Source organism: Molothrus ater, chromosome 6 (genome assembly GCF_012460135.2).
Source record: "Molothrus ater isolate BHLD 08-10-18 breed brown headed cowbird chromosome 6, BPBGC_Mater_1.1, whole genome shotgun sequence".
Taxonomy (NCBI): domain Eukaryota; kingdom Metazoa; phylum Chordata; class Aves; order Passeriformes; family Icteridae; genus Molothrus; species Molothrus ater.
In genome coordinates, this window is record NC_050483.2 from 8,731,803 (window position 1) to 8,745,602 (window position 13,800).

General features: G+C 52.1%; 3 protein-coding genes across 4 annotated transcripts; all 3 read left to right on the plus strand.

The window, feature by feature from the left end:
* The first annotated feature begins 273 nt into the window (after nt 1-273).
* On the plus strand, nt 274-2,722 carry LOC118686989 (mas-related G-protein coupled receptor member H-like). Its single transcript, XM_036383628.2, has 2 exons — nt 274-377; nt 1,614-2,722. Exon 2 carries the CDS (start codon nt 1,724-1,726, stop codon nt 2,720-2,722), a length of 999 nt encoding a protein of 332 aa, XP_036239521.1. The 5' UTR covers nt 274-377; nt 1,614-1,723.
* Nucleotides 2,723-5,667: 2,945 nt separating this feature from the next.
* Nucleotides 5,668-7,099, plus strand: LOC118687052 (mas-related G-protein coupled receptor member D-like). Of its 2 annotated transcripts, none has more exons than XM_036383730.1 (2): nt 5,668-5,751; nt 5,951-7,099. In XM_036383730.1, the coding sequence occupies exon 2, from the start codon at nt 6,062-6,064 to the stop codon at nt 6,983-6,985; it is 924 nt and encodes a 307-aa protein (XP_036239623.1). In that variant the 5' UTR covers nt 5,668-5,751; nt 5,951-6,061; the 3' UTR covers nt 6,986-7,099. The 2 variants fall into 2 exon arrangements, with proteins under 2 accessions (XP_036239623.1, XP_036239622.1); XM_036383729.1 differs by having other exon boundaries at nt 6,024-7,099.
* A 2,859-nt stretch (nt 7,100-9,958) lies between these two features.
* On the plus strand, nt 9,959-13,657 carry LOC118687047 (mas-related G-protein coupled receptor member X2-like). Its single transcript, XM_036383722.2, has 2 exons — nt 9,959-10,990; nt 12,304-13,657. Exon 2 carries the CDS (start codon nt 12,414-12,416, stop codon nt 13,392-13,394), a length of 981 nt encoding a protein of 326 aa, XP_036239615.1. The 5' UTR covers nt 9,959-10,990; nt 12,304-12,413; the 3' UTR covers nt 13,395-13,657.
* Nucleotides 13,658-13,800: the final 143 nt, after the last annotated feature.

Consider the following 13,800-nt stretch of genomic DNA (forward strand, 5'->3'; position numbering starts at 1 on the left):
AAAAGGAAATGAAGAGCCATTTGCAAAATTCTTCATGTGGACTTTTGAAAAAAGTCACTTCGTTTGTGGCAAAGAAAAAAACTATTCAAGATAAATAACTGAGAGGGAGTGGAGCTCTGACATACCCAAAGCTGTAAAACAACTTCCACCTGCCCTATGACCCCACTGAGCCTGGAGGAGCAACACAAGGACAGAGCACAGAGAGGACCCAGTGGGGCAGGAGTGAGGAGCTCCTGGTGACCTGGGCACTTTCTCCTTCTTGTCCCTGACCTGCCAGGAGCCGCTTTAGGACATGGATCCCAAAGGAGCAAGAGGTACCAGGAAGCGCCGCTGATCTGCACAGAGCCCTTTGCCTGCTGCTGCCCCCCAGGGAACAGGTCAGTGGAATGTTTGCCTTCCTCCCTACCCCACCTTCCTCTCCTGCAGCAGCTGCTCTGTTCCTGTCACCTTCTCCCGCTGACCCCAGGGCCCTCCCCAGCTCCTCTCTCTTCTCCTGTGCATCCCGTCTGTGTCCTAACACCGAAATGGGCCACAACAAACTTTCTAACACAATGCAGATCATGAGGAAGCAGGAATCCATTAGAACCACATGTAGGCTTTGAAAAGTTTTTCTTATCTAATACATAAACACAATTTTCCTAGAATTCATTTCCATGCATCCACCTCCTCCTGCAAGTCCCTTTATGATCCTGGAGGTTTATTACGCAGGGGCTCTCTGCTGGTCATATTCAATGAATGCTGCCATATTAAAGGTGCCCTTGCCTTGAACATTTCCTCTGGCCATGCACTGTTGCTTCCTGTTCCAGAATTTGCCCCAAAATCACTGCAGGCCTCCTGATCTGTTTCTGCACTGGTTCCTGCCATGTTTGTCATCCTGTGTGCCAGCCTTCACATCCTGTGAGAAACAACCACCTACTTTTTAAATTTTGAAAGTTTCATTAAACCTTAACAAAAAGTGCAACCAAATGACTGAATAATCAGAAGCAGGCCTGGGAGCTTCCTCACGGCTGCCCACCACGTGGCTGGCTGATCTTCAAGATGGATGCTTCACCTCTGATACCCTGGGGGTTGCATCAGCTAAACCTGGCCCCTCCCAAAGTCTGTCAGTCAGCCCTTCTTTGTGTTTATTGCTGGAGCCTGCTTTCTTGCAACTTGACTCGAGGGTCAGGTGTTCTCATGCTGCACCTCTTCCCCCCAGCAAGAAGCTTTTGTACACACCTTCTTTCTACCTGTCCTGGATGACTCAGGCTCACTAATGGAAACAGTACAGAGGGGAGAGAAGGGGACTATGGGGAGAACAGGGGACATCTAAACAACAGACTACAATAACATAATTATATATCAATCAAGCTTCTATTAATATTCACACAGCATTCATCCCTTAACTGTGAGAGCCAGTCATCTCATTATCCATCTATAACATATCCTTTAAAATTTTTGCCACTTTACTTTGGAACAACTTCAGAAGAAGTGAAAATGTTTATTTTCTGTGTAATTTATCAGCCTCCTGCTGAACTGCCCAACCTTACCACCTCCCTCTCCCACCCCACCATTTCCACCGCCCTCCTCCCCTGCACATCTCACTCCTCCCCACTGAATCCTTCCCACTGCAGGAGCTGCTGAGGAGCCGCATGGTCCATCCCTGGATTCTCCAAGCACTGACTGCCCATCCACTCTGACCACAGCCAGGGGCCACATCCCACTGCCTGCCCAGCGTCCATCCATGGAGGTGACCAACGTGTCCCCATCTCCTGCCTCACCCACTGAAGGAGATCATCTCTGTGAGACAGATGCCACCACCATGGCCATACACAGTGTGACCCTGCTCATCTGCCTCTGTGGGCTGGCTGGGAACGGGGCTGTCATCGGCCTCCTCAGCCTGAAAATCTGTAACTCTGGTGTCTTTGACCTGGCTGTCATTGACTTCTTCTTCCTCCTCTTTGCGGTCCCCTCCGCCCTCCTCTTCCTGGTGGAGGACGTGTCCTGCTCTCCTATCCTGCCCGAGCTGTACCTGAGTTTCCTCTTCCAGCTGTCAGTGGTGTCCCTGTACTGGGGGCTGTTCTGGCTGATGAGCAGCCGCAATGTGGGGTATGTGTACAAACTCTGCAAGCTCTGCTTCCGTTGGGAGCTTCCCCAGCGCCTGATGTGGGTGGTGGGAACTGTCCAATACTGGGCCTTCTTTGCTCTCTTCACTGTCATTCCCACGGTGACACTCCTTTGCCCATCACACCAGCAGGAGCACTGCCGGGCAGCTCTCATCTCCATGAACACCATCATCTTGCTCCTCTTGGCTGCACCCGTGGCCATTTCCAGCACAGTCGATTTCATTAAGGCCAAGTGGGGCTCCCAGCAGCAGCAACTCAAGAGGCGCGACATTGTTATCTTCATCATTGTGCTCTTCATGTTCCTCCTCACCATCTGGAATTTCCTCCAGCAGCTCGGTTACATGGCTGTGTCATCCCAGGTTGTTTTCCTGCTAATCTGCATCCACAGCAGCATCAAACCCTTCATCTACTTCTTGGTGGGGAGGTGCAGGAGGCCCTTCTCCATAAAGTCCCTCCAGCTCTCCCTCCAGAGGGTGTTTGAAGAGCCAGAAGAAAACACTGCCCACAGTGATGATCCTGCCATGGACATGGGGTCTGAGCCTGCTGATCCCTTCCACTGCTCTGATGAAGGATCCCAGGAAAGTGGCTGGTGGGCAGACCTTGAGCCTCTTGATTAATCAATATCCAGGGATCACCCTCCCCTGTGTTGGTGTATTCCTGCAGGAGAATGGAGCACGGGCATTGCCTTGGGTGACTTTTGTGGGATGCTCTGCAGGGAGCACATTGGAGCATGGCTTTCCTCCTCCCTCCTGGATCCACATGGCTCCAAGCAGTGCAGCTGGGCTCAGTGCTGTTCCCCAGCTCCATTCCCCATGGAATCACCCTCATGGCCTCGGCCCCAGGGAATGAACTCCCTCTCCTTTGCCTCAGCAGATGAGTTCCATGGTGTTTTCAGGGAGCTCTTGCCTGCAAAGAATGGCACACCTTCATCCCTGCAAACACACACCCAGCACGGGGTGCCAGTGATTTCCCAAATCCCTGCAGGGCTGGTGCCTCTGGATGGCAGGAGAGGGGTTGGGATCACAGGGAGCATCCTTCCCCTTCTGTCCCGCAGAGCCAGCCCTGCATTCCCAGCTGATGGGAAGGGACACCAGGTAGGGCTGCAGAGCTGGGGAGGGACAGCAACATTCCCTTATCCTTTCCGTGGGAATTTGTCACATTCTTCAATTCCAGAACTGAATCCTTCTGAGTAAAGTGCAGGGTCGATAGGGAACTCCACTGAACTCCTGTGCCTGTACCAGAAGGTACATGGAATATGGAAATTCCCATCAGCAGATGCTTGGGACCATTTAATTGCACAGAAATTAGGGGGTTGTGCTGCTCTTCTGCAGAATGGGGCCATCCATCCTCTGGTTCCCCAGCATCAGTGTCCAGGGAAGCCCTTGAGCACCTCCATCCTGAGCCTGGCCACCCTCAGGAGGAGCTGCACAGCCACTCTGCACAGCAGCTTCAGCCACAGTCCAGCCTGCCCTGATCTTTGTCATTCTGGAACCACCCCTCAATCAGATTTGGATTCATGGTTTTTGTTTCTTTCCACTGTGGGAGTCCCAGCCTCAGAATTTGTAGAATAAACAACAACCGGGTTTCACTGCAGAGTCTGACCCTGGTGAACAGTGTCCAAAAAGGCTCATTTCCTTCTTTTATCCCATTCTAAAGCCTCTGGCTGCTCTGGGAGCAGGGCAGCCACCTGTCTCATACCTGAGCCCTTCCTAAGGCACGTGCCTGCAATGGCTGGGATGATGTTGGCACTGCCAAGAGCTCCTGATTCCTCCTGGGAGAGACCTGGGCAGCAGCCACAGCTCTTGCTCAGGGGGAAGTTGTCCCTCCTTTTCCCACTGCTTTAAATCCAGGGGAAACCAACGTGCCACTGCTTCTGGAAAGGGAAATGAGATTGAAAACCATGTGTGGAGTCAGGCTTTGTAGACACACTTGAGGTTAAACAGCTAAGGAGCATTTATTAACAGAGTTGTTAATAATTAACAAAAGAGACAAACTTTGACATCTGGAAGGGATTTTCTCTCCCTGTCGCCTGTTTTCCTGCCCATTGGAAACCCAAAACGTTCCATGGTGGAACCTCTTGTGCATGGAAGAACAACTCAGCCAGGGTGTTTCTCCCAAGGCAAGTGCAGAAGGACCATTATACTTCCAGGTACTTTTTCTGCTTCCCAGCACCTTCCTTGTCTCCAGTGTCACCCTGGCCACGCCCTCCCTGAGCTTCCTTTCAAAAGAGCAAAGATTTCAATGCAAGAGCTTTCCTGATGATAGCAGCCTACAGTGAAATCCAAGATGATTCCTACCCAGGCTGACATGTGCCTCAGGGATCTGGGATGCTCCTCCTGGAAACTGCCGTCTGTGTGGTGGCCCTGGGACCAGAGCTGTCACCTCTCTTCCTGCTGACACCGTGTTTGTGTCCCCAGCTATGGCATCTCACATCCCCTCACCAGCCCAATCCTATCAAGGGCAAACACTTCATCATCCAGGAGCTGATGGGGCTCCAGGAGAGTTGGAGAGGGACTTTGGACAAGGGCATGGAGTGACAGGACAAGGGGGAATGACTTCCCACTGACAGAGGGTCTGGACAGATTGGATATTTGGAAGAAATCCTTCCCTGTGAGGGTGCTGAGGCCCTGGCATACATTGCCCAGAGAGGCTGTGGCTGTCCCTGGATCCCTGGAAGTGTCCAAGGCCAGGCTGAATGGTGTTTGGAGCAACGTGGGATAGTGGAAAGTGTCCCTGCTGCCAGAGGGACAGTCAGGGATCAGACAACCACAAAAACAAGCCCAAGTGTTCCCAGGACTGAGGAGGAGCAGGAGCAGCTCTGGTGAAGGGCTGGCAGGGGGTTCACAGCACCCTGGTCCCTGATAGCTTTCATTGCATCATCAAGGGCATTGGCAGTAATCAGGGTGGGCTCCAAGTCCTGATAGCCTGCCTGCAAGCAACTGAGTGCTGTCCTTCCCTTGGGCTCTGTGAGCCTGGGGGAGAATGCAAAAATGGGAATTCTTGCTTTATTTGTGCTTCCTTGGGCACAGGGGAGGTTTTTGCAATGAACCTGGAGCTCATCCCAGAATAGGAGCAGTTTCTGACAAGCACCCAGATGCTTCACCAGCACTGCCAGCACTGCCAGCAGCATTCCAGTGCCACCAGCACCACCAGCATCCCTCTGCTGCTGGACAGAAAATGACCCCTCAGGGAAGAGAAACACTGAATGGTAGAGAGAGAGAAGGCGGTTGGAGTATGGGACATTCTGCAGGGAAGGAATGTTTCTAATCAGAAGGAAATGAGGAGCCATTTGCAAAATTCTTCATGTGGACTTTTGAAAAAAGTCACTTCCTTTGTAGCAAAGAAAAAGAATATTCAAGATAAATAACTGAGAGGGAGTGGAGCTCTGACATACCCAAAGCTGTAAAACAACTTCCACCTGCCCTATGACCCCACTGAGCCTGGAGGAGCAACACAAGGACAGAGCACAGAGAGGAGCCAGTGGGGCAGGAGTGAGGAGCTCCTGGTGACCTGGGCACTTTCTCCTTCATGTCCCTGACCCTGCAGGAGCCACTTTAGCACATGGATCCCAAAGGAGCAAGAGGTACCAGGAAGCGCCGCTGATCTGCACAGAGCCCTTTGCCTGCTGCTGCCCCACAGGGAACAGGTCAGTGGAATGTTTGCCTTCCTCCCTACCCCACCTTCCTCTCCTGCAGCAGCTGCTCTGTTCCTGACACCCTCTCCCGCTGACCCCAGGGCCCTCCCCAGCTCCCCCCTCCCCTGCCCTGAGCTTTCCTTTCACATTCCCTGCCAAACAGCCCAACCCTCCCACCTCACCCCTCCCCACTGAATCCTTCCCACTGCAGGCAGCTGCTGAGGAGCCGCATGGTCCATCCCTGGATTCTCCCAGCACTGACTGCCCATCCACTCTGACCACAGCCAGGGGCCACATCCCACTGCCTGCCCAGCGTCCATCCATGGAGGTGACCACCGTGTCCCCATCTCCTGCCTCACCCACTGAAGGAGATCATCTGTGTGAAACAGATGCCACCACCGTGGCCATACACAGTGTGACCCTGCTCATCTGCCTCTCTGGGCTGGCTGGGAACGGGGCAGTGCTCTGGCTCCTTGGCTCCCGCTGTTTGTCCAGGAACAGCTCCATCTTTTACATCCTCGTGCTGACTCTTCTGGACTTCCTCTTCCTCCTCATTCTGTTGCCCTCCCCTCTGCTCTTCCTGCTGGGGAATGTGTCCTGCTCTATCATCCTGCCCTTGCAGTATGTGTGGTTTCTTTTCCGGGTGCCACTGGTGTCATACACCTTTTGTCTGTACACACTGACATGCATCAGCAGCCTGAGGTGCAGGTCCATCCCCTGCCCGCTCTGGCTCTGCTGCCACCATCCCCAGCAGCTCTCATGGGTGGTGCTTGCCCTGCTCATCACTCTCATCACTGTCTTTGCCACCATGATTTCTCTGTGTTTTTTCCAGCTATCTGAGCACTGCTGGGTGTCTCTCATCTCCGTGTACGCCTTCAACCTTCTCCTCTGTGCTCCCATTGTGCTCATTTCCAGCATAATCTTCTTCATTAAGGTCAAGCCTGGCTCCCAGAAACCACAACCCAAGAGGCTTGACATTGTTATCTGCCTCATTGTGCTCTTCACTCTGCCCCTCAGCCTCTGGAACTTACTGCAGTACCTTGACTACATTGTTGTGCCCTCCCACGTGGCTTTCCTGCTCGCCTGCATCCACAGCAGCATCAAACCCTTCATCTACTTCCTGCTGGGGAGGTGCTGGAGGCCCTGCTCCATGGGGTCCCTCCGGCTCTCCCTCCAGAGGATCTTTGAGGAGCCAGAAGAAAAAACAGCCCACAGCCATGATCCTGCCAAGGACACAGTGCTCTGAGCCTGTTGAATCTTCCCGCTGCACTGCTGAGGGACTCTGGGACTCTGGCTGAGGGACTCCTTAATTCACCTGATGAATAAATATCTAACGTGTCACCCTCCCTCTGCTGGTGCATCACCCACCTCCTTTCCAGTGACAAGAATACAGGATTTGTCTTTACAAACAAGCTGTGGGTCTGCTGGTAGATACAAGCACTGGGAGATAAAAGAAACAATGGGAAGGATTCCACTGATTGATGAATGGAAAAAGATATTTCCATTTTCAAATAAGGTTTGGGTTTGCTGATAAATGAAATTAGACATTGAAAGATGAAAGAAACAATGGGGAAGAAAAACCTCTAAATTCTGTAAGAATTTAAAATTAAAAGGGAGGGTTGTATATTAGAAGGAAATCGACAGTATCAGGTGTAAGGGGCATTCTGTTCCTCTCAAGTACCGAAGCCAGTGGGGAAAGAGAGAAGGGAAAGGTGGCCGGGAAATTAGGATAACAAGGGAGACTGTGTCCTTCAAAATTTTGAGAGATCCCAGGGGAATGCCCCATGGCCTCTCTTTTTATTCAAATATAGTCAAAGAACTCCTCAGTCTCTCTTTGGACACAAACCTCTAATGTTTGTGGATTAATTTTCCTAAAACCAAGCTGCACAGGGATCTAAGAAAGGCTCATTAGGCCTCAGCCTGGAGGAGCAGCCCCTGGGCTCAGCTCCTGTGGCGCTGATCAGAAACACCCTCTGCTCCCGGGAGCTGCTGCTGTCCAACGGCCTCCTGGGCTTTTATCAACAGCCTTGGAAATTACTGGACTGCCCTGGATGCCACAGCATCCCTGCTCTGCCACTGTCACAGGAAGCTGCCGGCCCCAAGCGTGGCCAGGGTGAAGCATTGCTGGGAGTGACGCCCATCCCTTGGGGCCCTGGGAGCAGCGGCCCCAAAGGAGACCCTTGGAGCTCTCCTGGGCCCAGCAGCGCTGAGCAGGAGCTCCCTGGCACCGGGGCCTCTCCCAGCTGGGATCTCTCCCGTCTGCTGCCCTCGGCTGATCCCCGAACGCCCACGGCTCCTGGGCCCAGCCCCCCAGGGCTCCAGGCCCAGCCCTTGGCACAGGGAGGAGATGCAAAGGGATCCGCAGGGAGCATTTCACTGCCTGCCAGGGCAATTGCTCACAGGGACCTTGCACTGACTCTGCCTGCCTGGCTGGCTGTGTGCACACACGTCTGCATCTGCTCTGGCAAATGTGCCAGAAATGCTGCTCTCTCAGCTCTCTTAGTGCCTGAGACACCTGACTGGGGCAGGCCTGGAAGCAAGGAACGGGCATGAGATACCATTCCAGCTAAATGCTGTTCATGTCCTTTCTTTGCTAAATTGTGAATTTTCATGTACAAAAGCAGAAATGGCTGGGAGAAATTGCCCAAGGTCCTGCGTGGAGCAGGGCAGGAGCGGGGCTGTCATAGGGGAACTGTCAGCCCTGGGCAGGGTCTGGAGGTTATCAGATGAGTCCATGAAGGGTCGGAGGATATTGGGAAGGATCTGGATCCTGCTGATCCCAAATGACCCAATTGGAGGGCAGCAGAGCCTGATGGCAGCACTTGAAGGCTGGGAGTGGCCATGGGATGGGATGGGATGGGATGGGATGGGATGGGATGGGATGGGATGGGATGGGATGGGATGGGATGGGATGGGATGGGATGGGATGGGGAGAGGAGAGGAGTAGAGATGGGAATTGGGAGTGACACCAAAATCAGCTGGAATAAATTTCTAACACAATGGCAAGCAGTAGGATGCAGGAATTATTGATCTGCTCAGGACACATAGAAGTATCTCTCCTTGTCCTGCTTGTGGATGATCACTTTTAAAATTTTAAGGGTTTTTTAAACCTTAAAAAAAGGAAAAAAAAAAACCACAACAAAAACAAAGGACTGAATAAAGCAAAATTACAGTGCTGGGAGTCTCCATGCCTAGCAGCCACATGTCATCTAAAAAATGGACACCCTGCCTTTTATACCCCTAGTCTCTCTCAAAGTTTTGTCAGTCAACTCTTTCTCTGCTGTCTGTTGGTGAAGATCTTGACTGGAGGTCAGGTGTTGTTATTCCAGCCCTCCTGGTAACAAGCCAGCCCTCCCCAAATGCCCTGACTCCCAAGGCTGTTGCCAGGGGGAAGGGAAAGAGGTCTATGGGAGGATGTCTTACAGTAACATCACTACACATCCACAAAACTTTTCTTAACATACACAAAATATCTGTCCTTTATTGTGAGAGCCAACCATCACATTTTTCATCTATAACATCCTCATAACCACACAGAATCATTAAAGTGTCTTTCTTATCTAATACATAAACATCACTTTCCTAGGACTCATTTCCATGCATCCACCTCCTTCTCCAAGTCCTTTTCTCATCCTGGAGGATCATTCAGAGGGGTCTCTGGTGGTTGCATTCACTGAGTGCTGAGATATTAAAGGTGACCTTGCCTTCAACTTTTCCTTTGGCCATGCAGTGTTGCTTCTTGTTACAGAACTTGCCCCAAAACTACTGCAGGCCTCCAAATCTGTTTCTGCCCTGGCTCCAGCCACGTTTATCATCCTGTGTTCTCCTGAGGAGCACATTGGAGCTGGGCTTTCCTCCTCCCTCCTGGGTCCTAGAACCCTGCGGCCAGGAGGAGCAGGGACACTGCCAGGATCCCAGGTGCAGTGGGGCAGCATCGGGGCTGTTGGGGGTGAAAAGGGGGTCCCAGGGATGGTCTGGGGTGTTGTAGGCGGTTTCAGAGGGGTCAGCAGAGCATCAGAGGGGGCTGGAGGAGGTCTGGAAGCCAGCAATCCCAAATCTCCCCACTTGGGGACTACAGAGCCTGACAGGTCTTGATGGGAGTAGGGGAAGGGCTCTGTCTGGGACAGCTGTGGGATGTGATAGGATGGGGTGAGGATGGAGAGCGGGGTGGGGATAGGGATGGGGATGGGGAGCAGGGATGAGGATGGGATAGGGACAGGGTAGGATAGGAAGCAGCTCAGCTGTGCTTCCTTGGGCCCAGGCCACATTTTGGCAATGATTCAGGAGCTCTTTCCAGAACAGGAGTTACTTCTGAGAAGCACCCGGCTGCCTCACCAGCACTGCCGGCACTGCCAGCAGCATTCCAGTGCCACCAGCACCACCAGCATCCCTCTGCTGATGGAGGGACAGTGACCCCTCAGGGAAGAGAAAGGAGGTGTAGTAGAAACCTGTCTGGGAATGCAGTTGAAGAATGGGACACTCTCCTGGGAAGGAGTGTTTCTAATTAGGGGAAAATGAGGAGACATTCACAAATGTTATAAACAGGTGCTATAGTGATTTACCCTCACAAATGTTGAGTGAATATTATATGTGTTATAATGTTCAAAGAAGCTCTGTTAAGCTTTGGAGCTTTTCTAACGTGAGTACCGTGTTCATGTTGAGAGTTGTAATGCTGATCTCTGACCATGGTGGGCAGTCGAAGCCCGGAGCGCTGCACAAGCTCCGGAAGGCGGGACGGAGGAGGAGCTGTGCTGGAAAAGCGGAATGTGTCTGAATGTGGGGCGTTGATTACCAAGAGTATATAACGCTTGTTACTGCTGTGAGCAGGTTGTGTCTGGCCGCGCCTCTGGATCTTATTTGTCCTTTTTGTAGTTTAATAAACTTTTTAAAATTTTAAGACGTGAGGCGTCATTTCTCGCAACAGAGATGAAGATCACTGAATTTGAAGGGGAAAAAAAATCAAGATCAACAACCCCGGGGCTGTGGAACTCTGAGGAAGCTAAAATTGTAAAACCATTTCTGACTGTCCTCTGACTGCACTGAGCCCTGGGAAGCAACACGAGGACAGGGCACAGAGAGGAGCCAGCAGGACAGGAGTGAGGAGCTCCTGGTGAGCTGGGCACTTTCTCCTTCATGTCCCTGACCCGGCAGGAGCTGCTTTAGGACACGGATCCCAAAGGAGCAAGAGGTACCAGGAAGCGCCGCTGATCTGCACAGAGCCCTTTGCCTGCTGCTGCCCCACAGGGAACAGGTCAGTGGAATGTTTGCCTTCCTCCCTACCCCACCTTCCTCTCCTGCAGCAGCTGCTCTGTTCCTGCCACCCTCTCCCGCTGACCCCAGGGCCCTCCCCAAATCCTCTCTCTTCTCCTGTGCATCCCGTCTGTGTCCTAACACCGAAATGGGCCACAACAAACTTTCTAACACAATGCAAAGCATGAGGAAGCAGGAATTCTTGACTTGCACAGGACACAGAGGGATCTCTCCTTGTATTGAGTGTATGGTGAGGCTTTACAACAGGGTATTAATCCATTAGAACCACATGTAGGCATTGAAATGATTTCTTTTCTAATACATAAACACCATTTTCCTAGAACTCATTTCCATGCATCCACCTCCTCCTGCAAGTCCTTTTATGATCCTGGAGGTTTATTCAGAGTGGTCTCTCTGGTCGTCATATTAAATGAATGCTGCCATATTAAAGGTGCCCTTGCCTTGAACTTTTCCTCTGGCCATGCACTGTTCCCTTTTGTTCTAGAATTTACCCCAAAACCACTGCAGGCCTCCTTACCTGTTTCTCCACTGGTTCCTGCCATGTTTGTCATCCTGTGTGCCAGCCTTCACATCCTGTGAGCAACAACCACCCACTTTTATAAATTTTGAAAGTTTCATTAAACCTTAATAAAAAATGCAACAAAAGGACTAAATAAGGAGAAGCAGGCCTGGAAGCTTCCCTCATGGCTGCCCCCCACGTGGCTGGCTGATCTTCAAGATGGATGCTTCACCTCTGATACCCTGGGGGTTGCATCAGCTAAACCTGGCCCCTCCCAAAGTCTGTCACTCAGCCCTTCTTTGTGTTTATTGCTGGAGCCTGCTTTCTTGCAACTTGACTCGAGGGTCAGGTATTCTCATGCTGCACCTCTTCCCCTCCAGCAACAAGCTTTTGTACACCCCTTCTTTCTACCTGTCCTAGATGACTCAGGCTCACTAATGGAAACAGTACAGAGGGGAGAGAAGGGGACTATGGGGAGAACAGGGGACATCTAAACAACAGACTACAATAACATAATTATATATCAATCAAGCTTCTCTTAATATTCACAGAGTATTCATCCCTTAACTGTGAGAGCCAGTCATCTCATTATCCATCTATAACACATCCTTTAAAATATTGGCCACTTTACTTTGGAACAACTTCAGAAAAACTGAAAATGTTTATTCTCTATGTTATTTTTCAACCACTTGCTAACCAGCCCAACCCTTCCTCCTCCCTCTCCCACCCACCATTTCCACCACCCTCCTCCCCTGCACATCTCACTCCTCCCCACTGAATCCTTCCCACTGCAGGAGCTGCTGAGGAGCCACATGGTCCATCCCTGGATTCTCCAAGCACTGACTGCCCATCCACTCTGACCACAGCCAGGGGCCACATCCCACTGCCTGCCCAGCGTCCATCCATGGAGGTGAGCACCGGGTCCCCTCTTTTCACCTCACCAACTGACACACCTGCTCACTGTGACATCAATGTCTCCAGCGTGGCCATAGACTGTGTGACCCTGCTCATCGGCCTCTGTGGGCTGGCTGGGAATGGGGCTTTCCTCTGGCTCCTCCAAATTAATGCCATCACTGACTTTGTGGCATTCAACCAGGCCAGCATCGACTTCCTCTTCCTCATTTTCATGGTCCCCTCCACCCTGCTCTTTCTGCTGGAGGAGGTTTCCTGCTTTGCTATAATGCCCCCACTGTATTTAAGCTTGCTTTCCCAGCTGTCAATGTTCACCTACACTATGGGGCTGTTCCAGCTGATGTTCATCAGCATCGAGAGATGCAGGTCCATCCTCTGCCTGTTTTTCTGTGTTGGACAAGTTTCTGAGCACCTGTTGTGGGTGATAATGAGTGCCCTGTTCTGGGCCTTGTTCTTTGTTGTCACCGCTGTCAATCCTACAGTGACTTCCCTGTGCCAGTCACACGAGCAGGAGCAATGCCAGCTGGCTCTCACATCCATGTACGCCATCAACCTCTTCCTATTTGCTGTGCCCATGGTCATTTCCAGCACAATCCTCTTCATTCATCTCAAGCCTGGCTCCCAGCAGCAGCCACCCAAGAGGCTCGACATCGTTATCTTCCTCGTTGCACTCTTCAGTCTGCCCCTGAGTCTCTGGTTTCTCCTGCAGCAGCTCGGTTACACGGCTGTACCCTCCCAGGTGGTTTTCCTGCTCACCTGCATCACCAGCAGCATCAAACCCTTCATCTACTTCTTGGTGGGGAGCTGGAAGAGAGACTGGTCGATGAGGAGCTGCTGGAGACACTGCTCCATGGAGAGCTGCAGGAAGCACTCCTCCATGCAGTCCCTAAGGAAGGCGATCCACAGGGTGTTTGAGGACCCAAAAGAAAACACTGCCTGTGGAGATGATTCTGTTGTGAACACGGGGGTCTGAGCCTGTTGTTCCCTTCCACTGCACTGCTGAAGGACCCCGGTACAGTGGCTGAGAGATTCCTTGAGTCTCCTGATCAATAAATACCCACAGGATCACCCTGCCTGTGCTGGTGCATCCCCAGCCCCTTTCCAGGCCGCTCTGGGCTCTGATCCGTGCTTGTGAGGCCTCAGCCTGGAGGAGCAGCCCCTGGGCTCAGCTCCTGTGGCGCTGATCAGAAACACCCTCTGCTCCTGGGAGCTGCTGCTGTCCAATGGCCTCCTGGGCTTTTATCAACAGCCTTGGAAATTACTGGACTGCCCTGGATGCCACAGCATCCCTGCTCTGCCACTGTCACAGGAAGCTGCCGGCCCCAAGCGTGGCCAGGGTGAAGCATTGCTGGGAGTGACGCCCATCCCTTGGGGCCCTG

Coding starts and splice junctions, on each gene's coding strand:
- LOC118687052 (XM_036383730.1), top strand. CDS start 6,062: ATGGAGGTGACCACCGTGTCCCCATCTCCTGCCTCACCCACTGAAGGA.
- LOC118687047 (XM_036383722.2), top strand. CDS start 12,414: ATGGAGGTGAGCACCGGGTCCCCTCTTTTCACCTCACCAACTGACACA.
- LOC118686989 (XM_036383628.2), top strand. CDS start 1,724: ATGGAGGTGACCAACGTGTCCCCATCTCCTGCCTCACCCACTGAAGGA.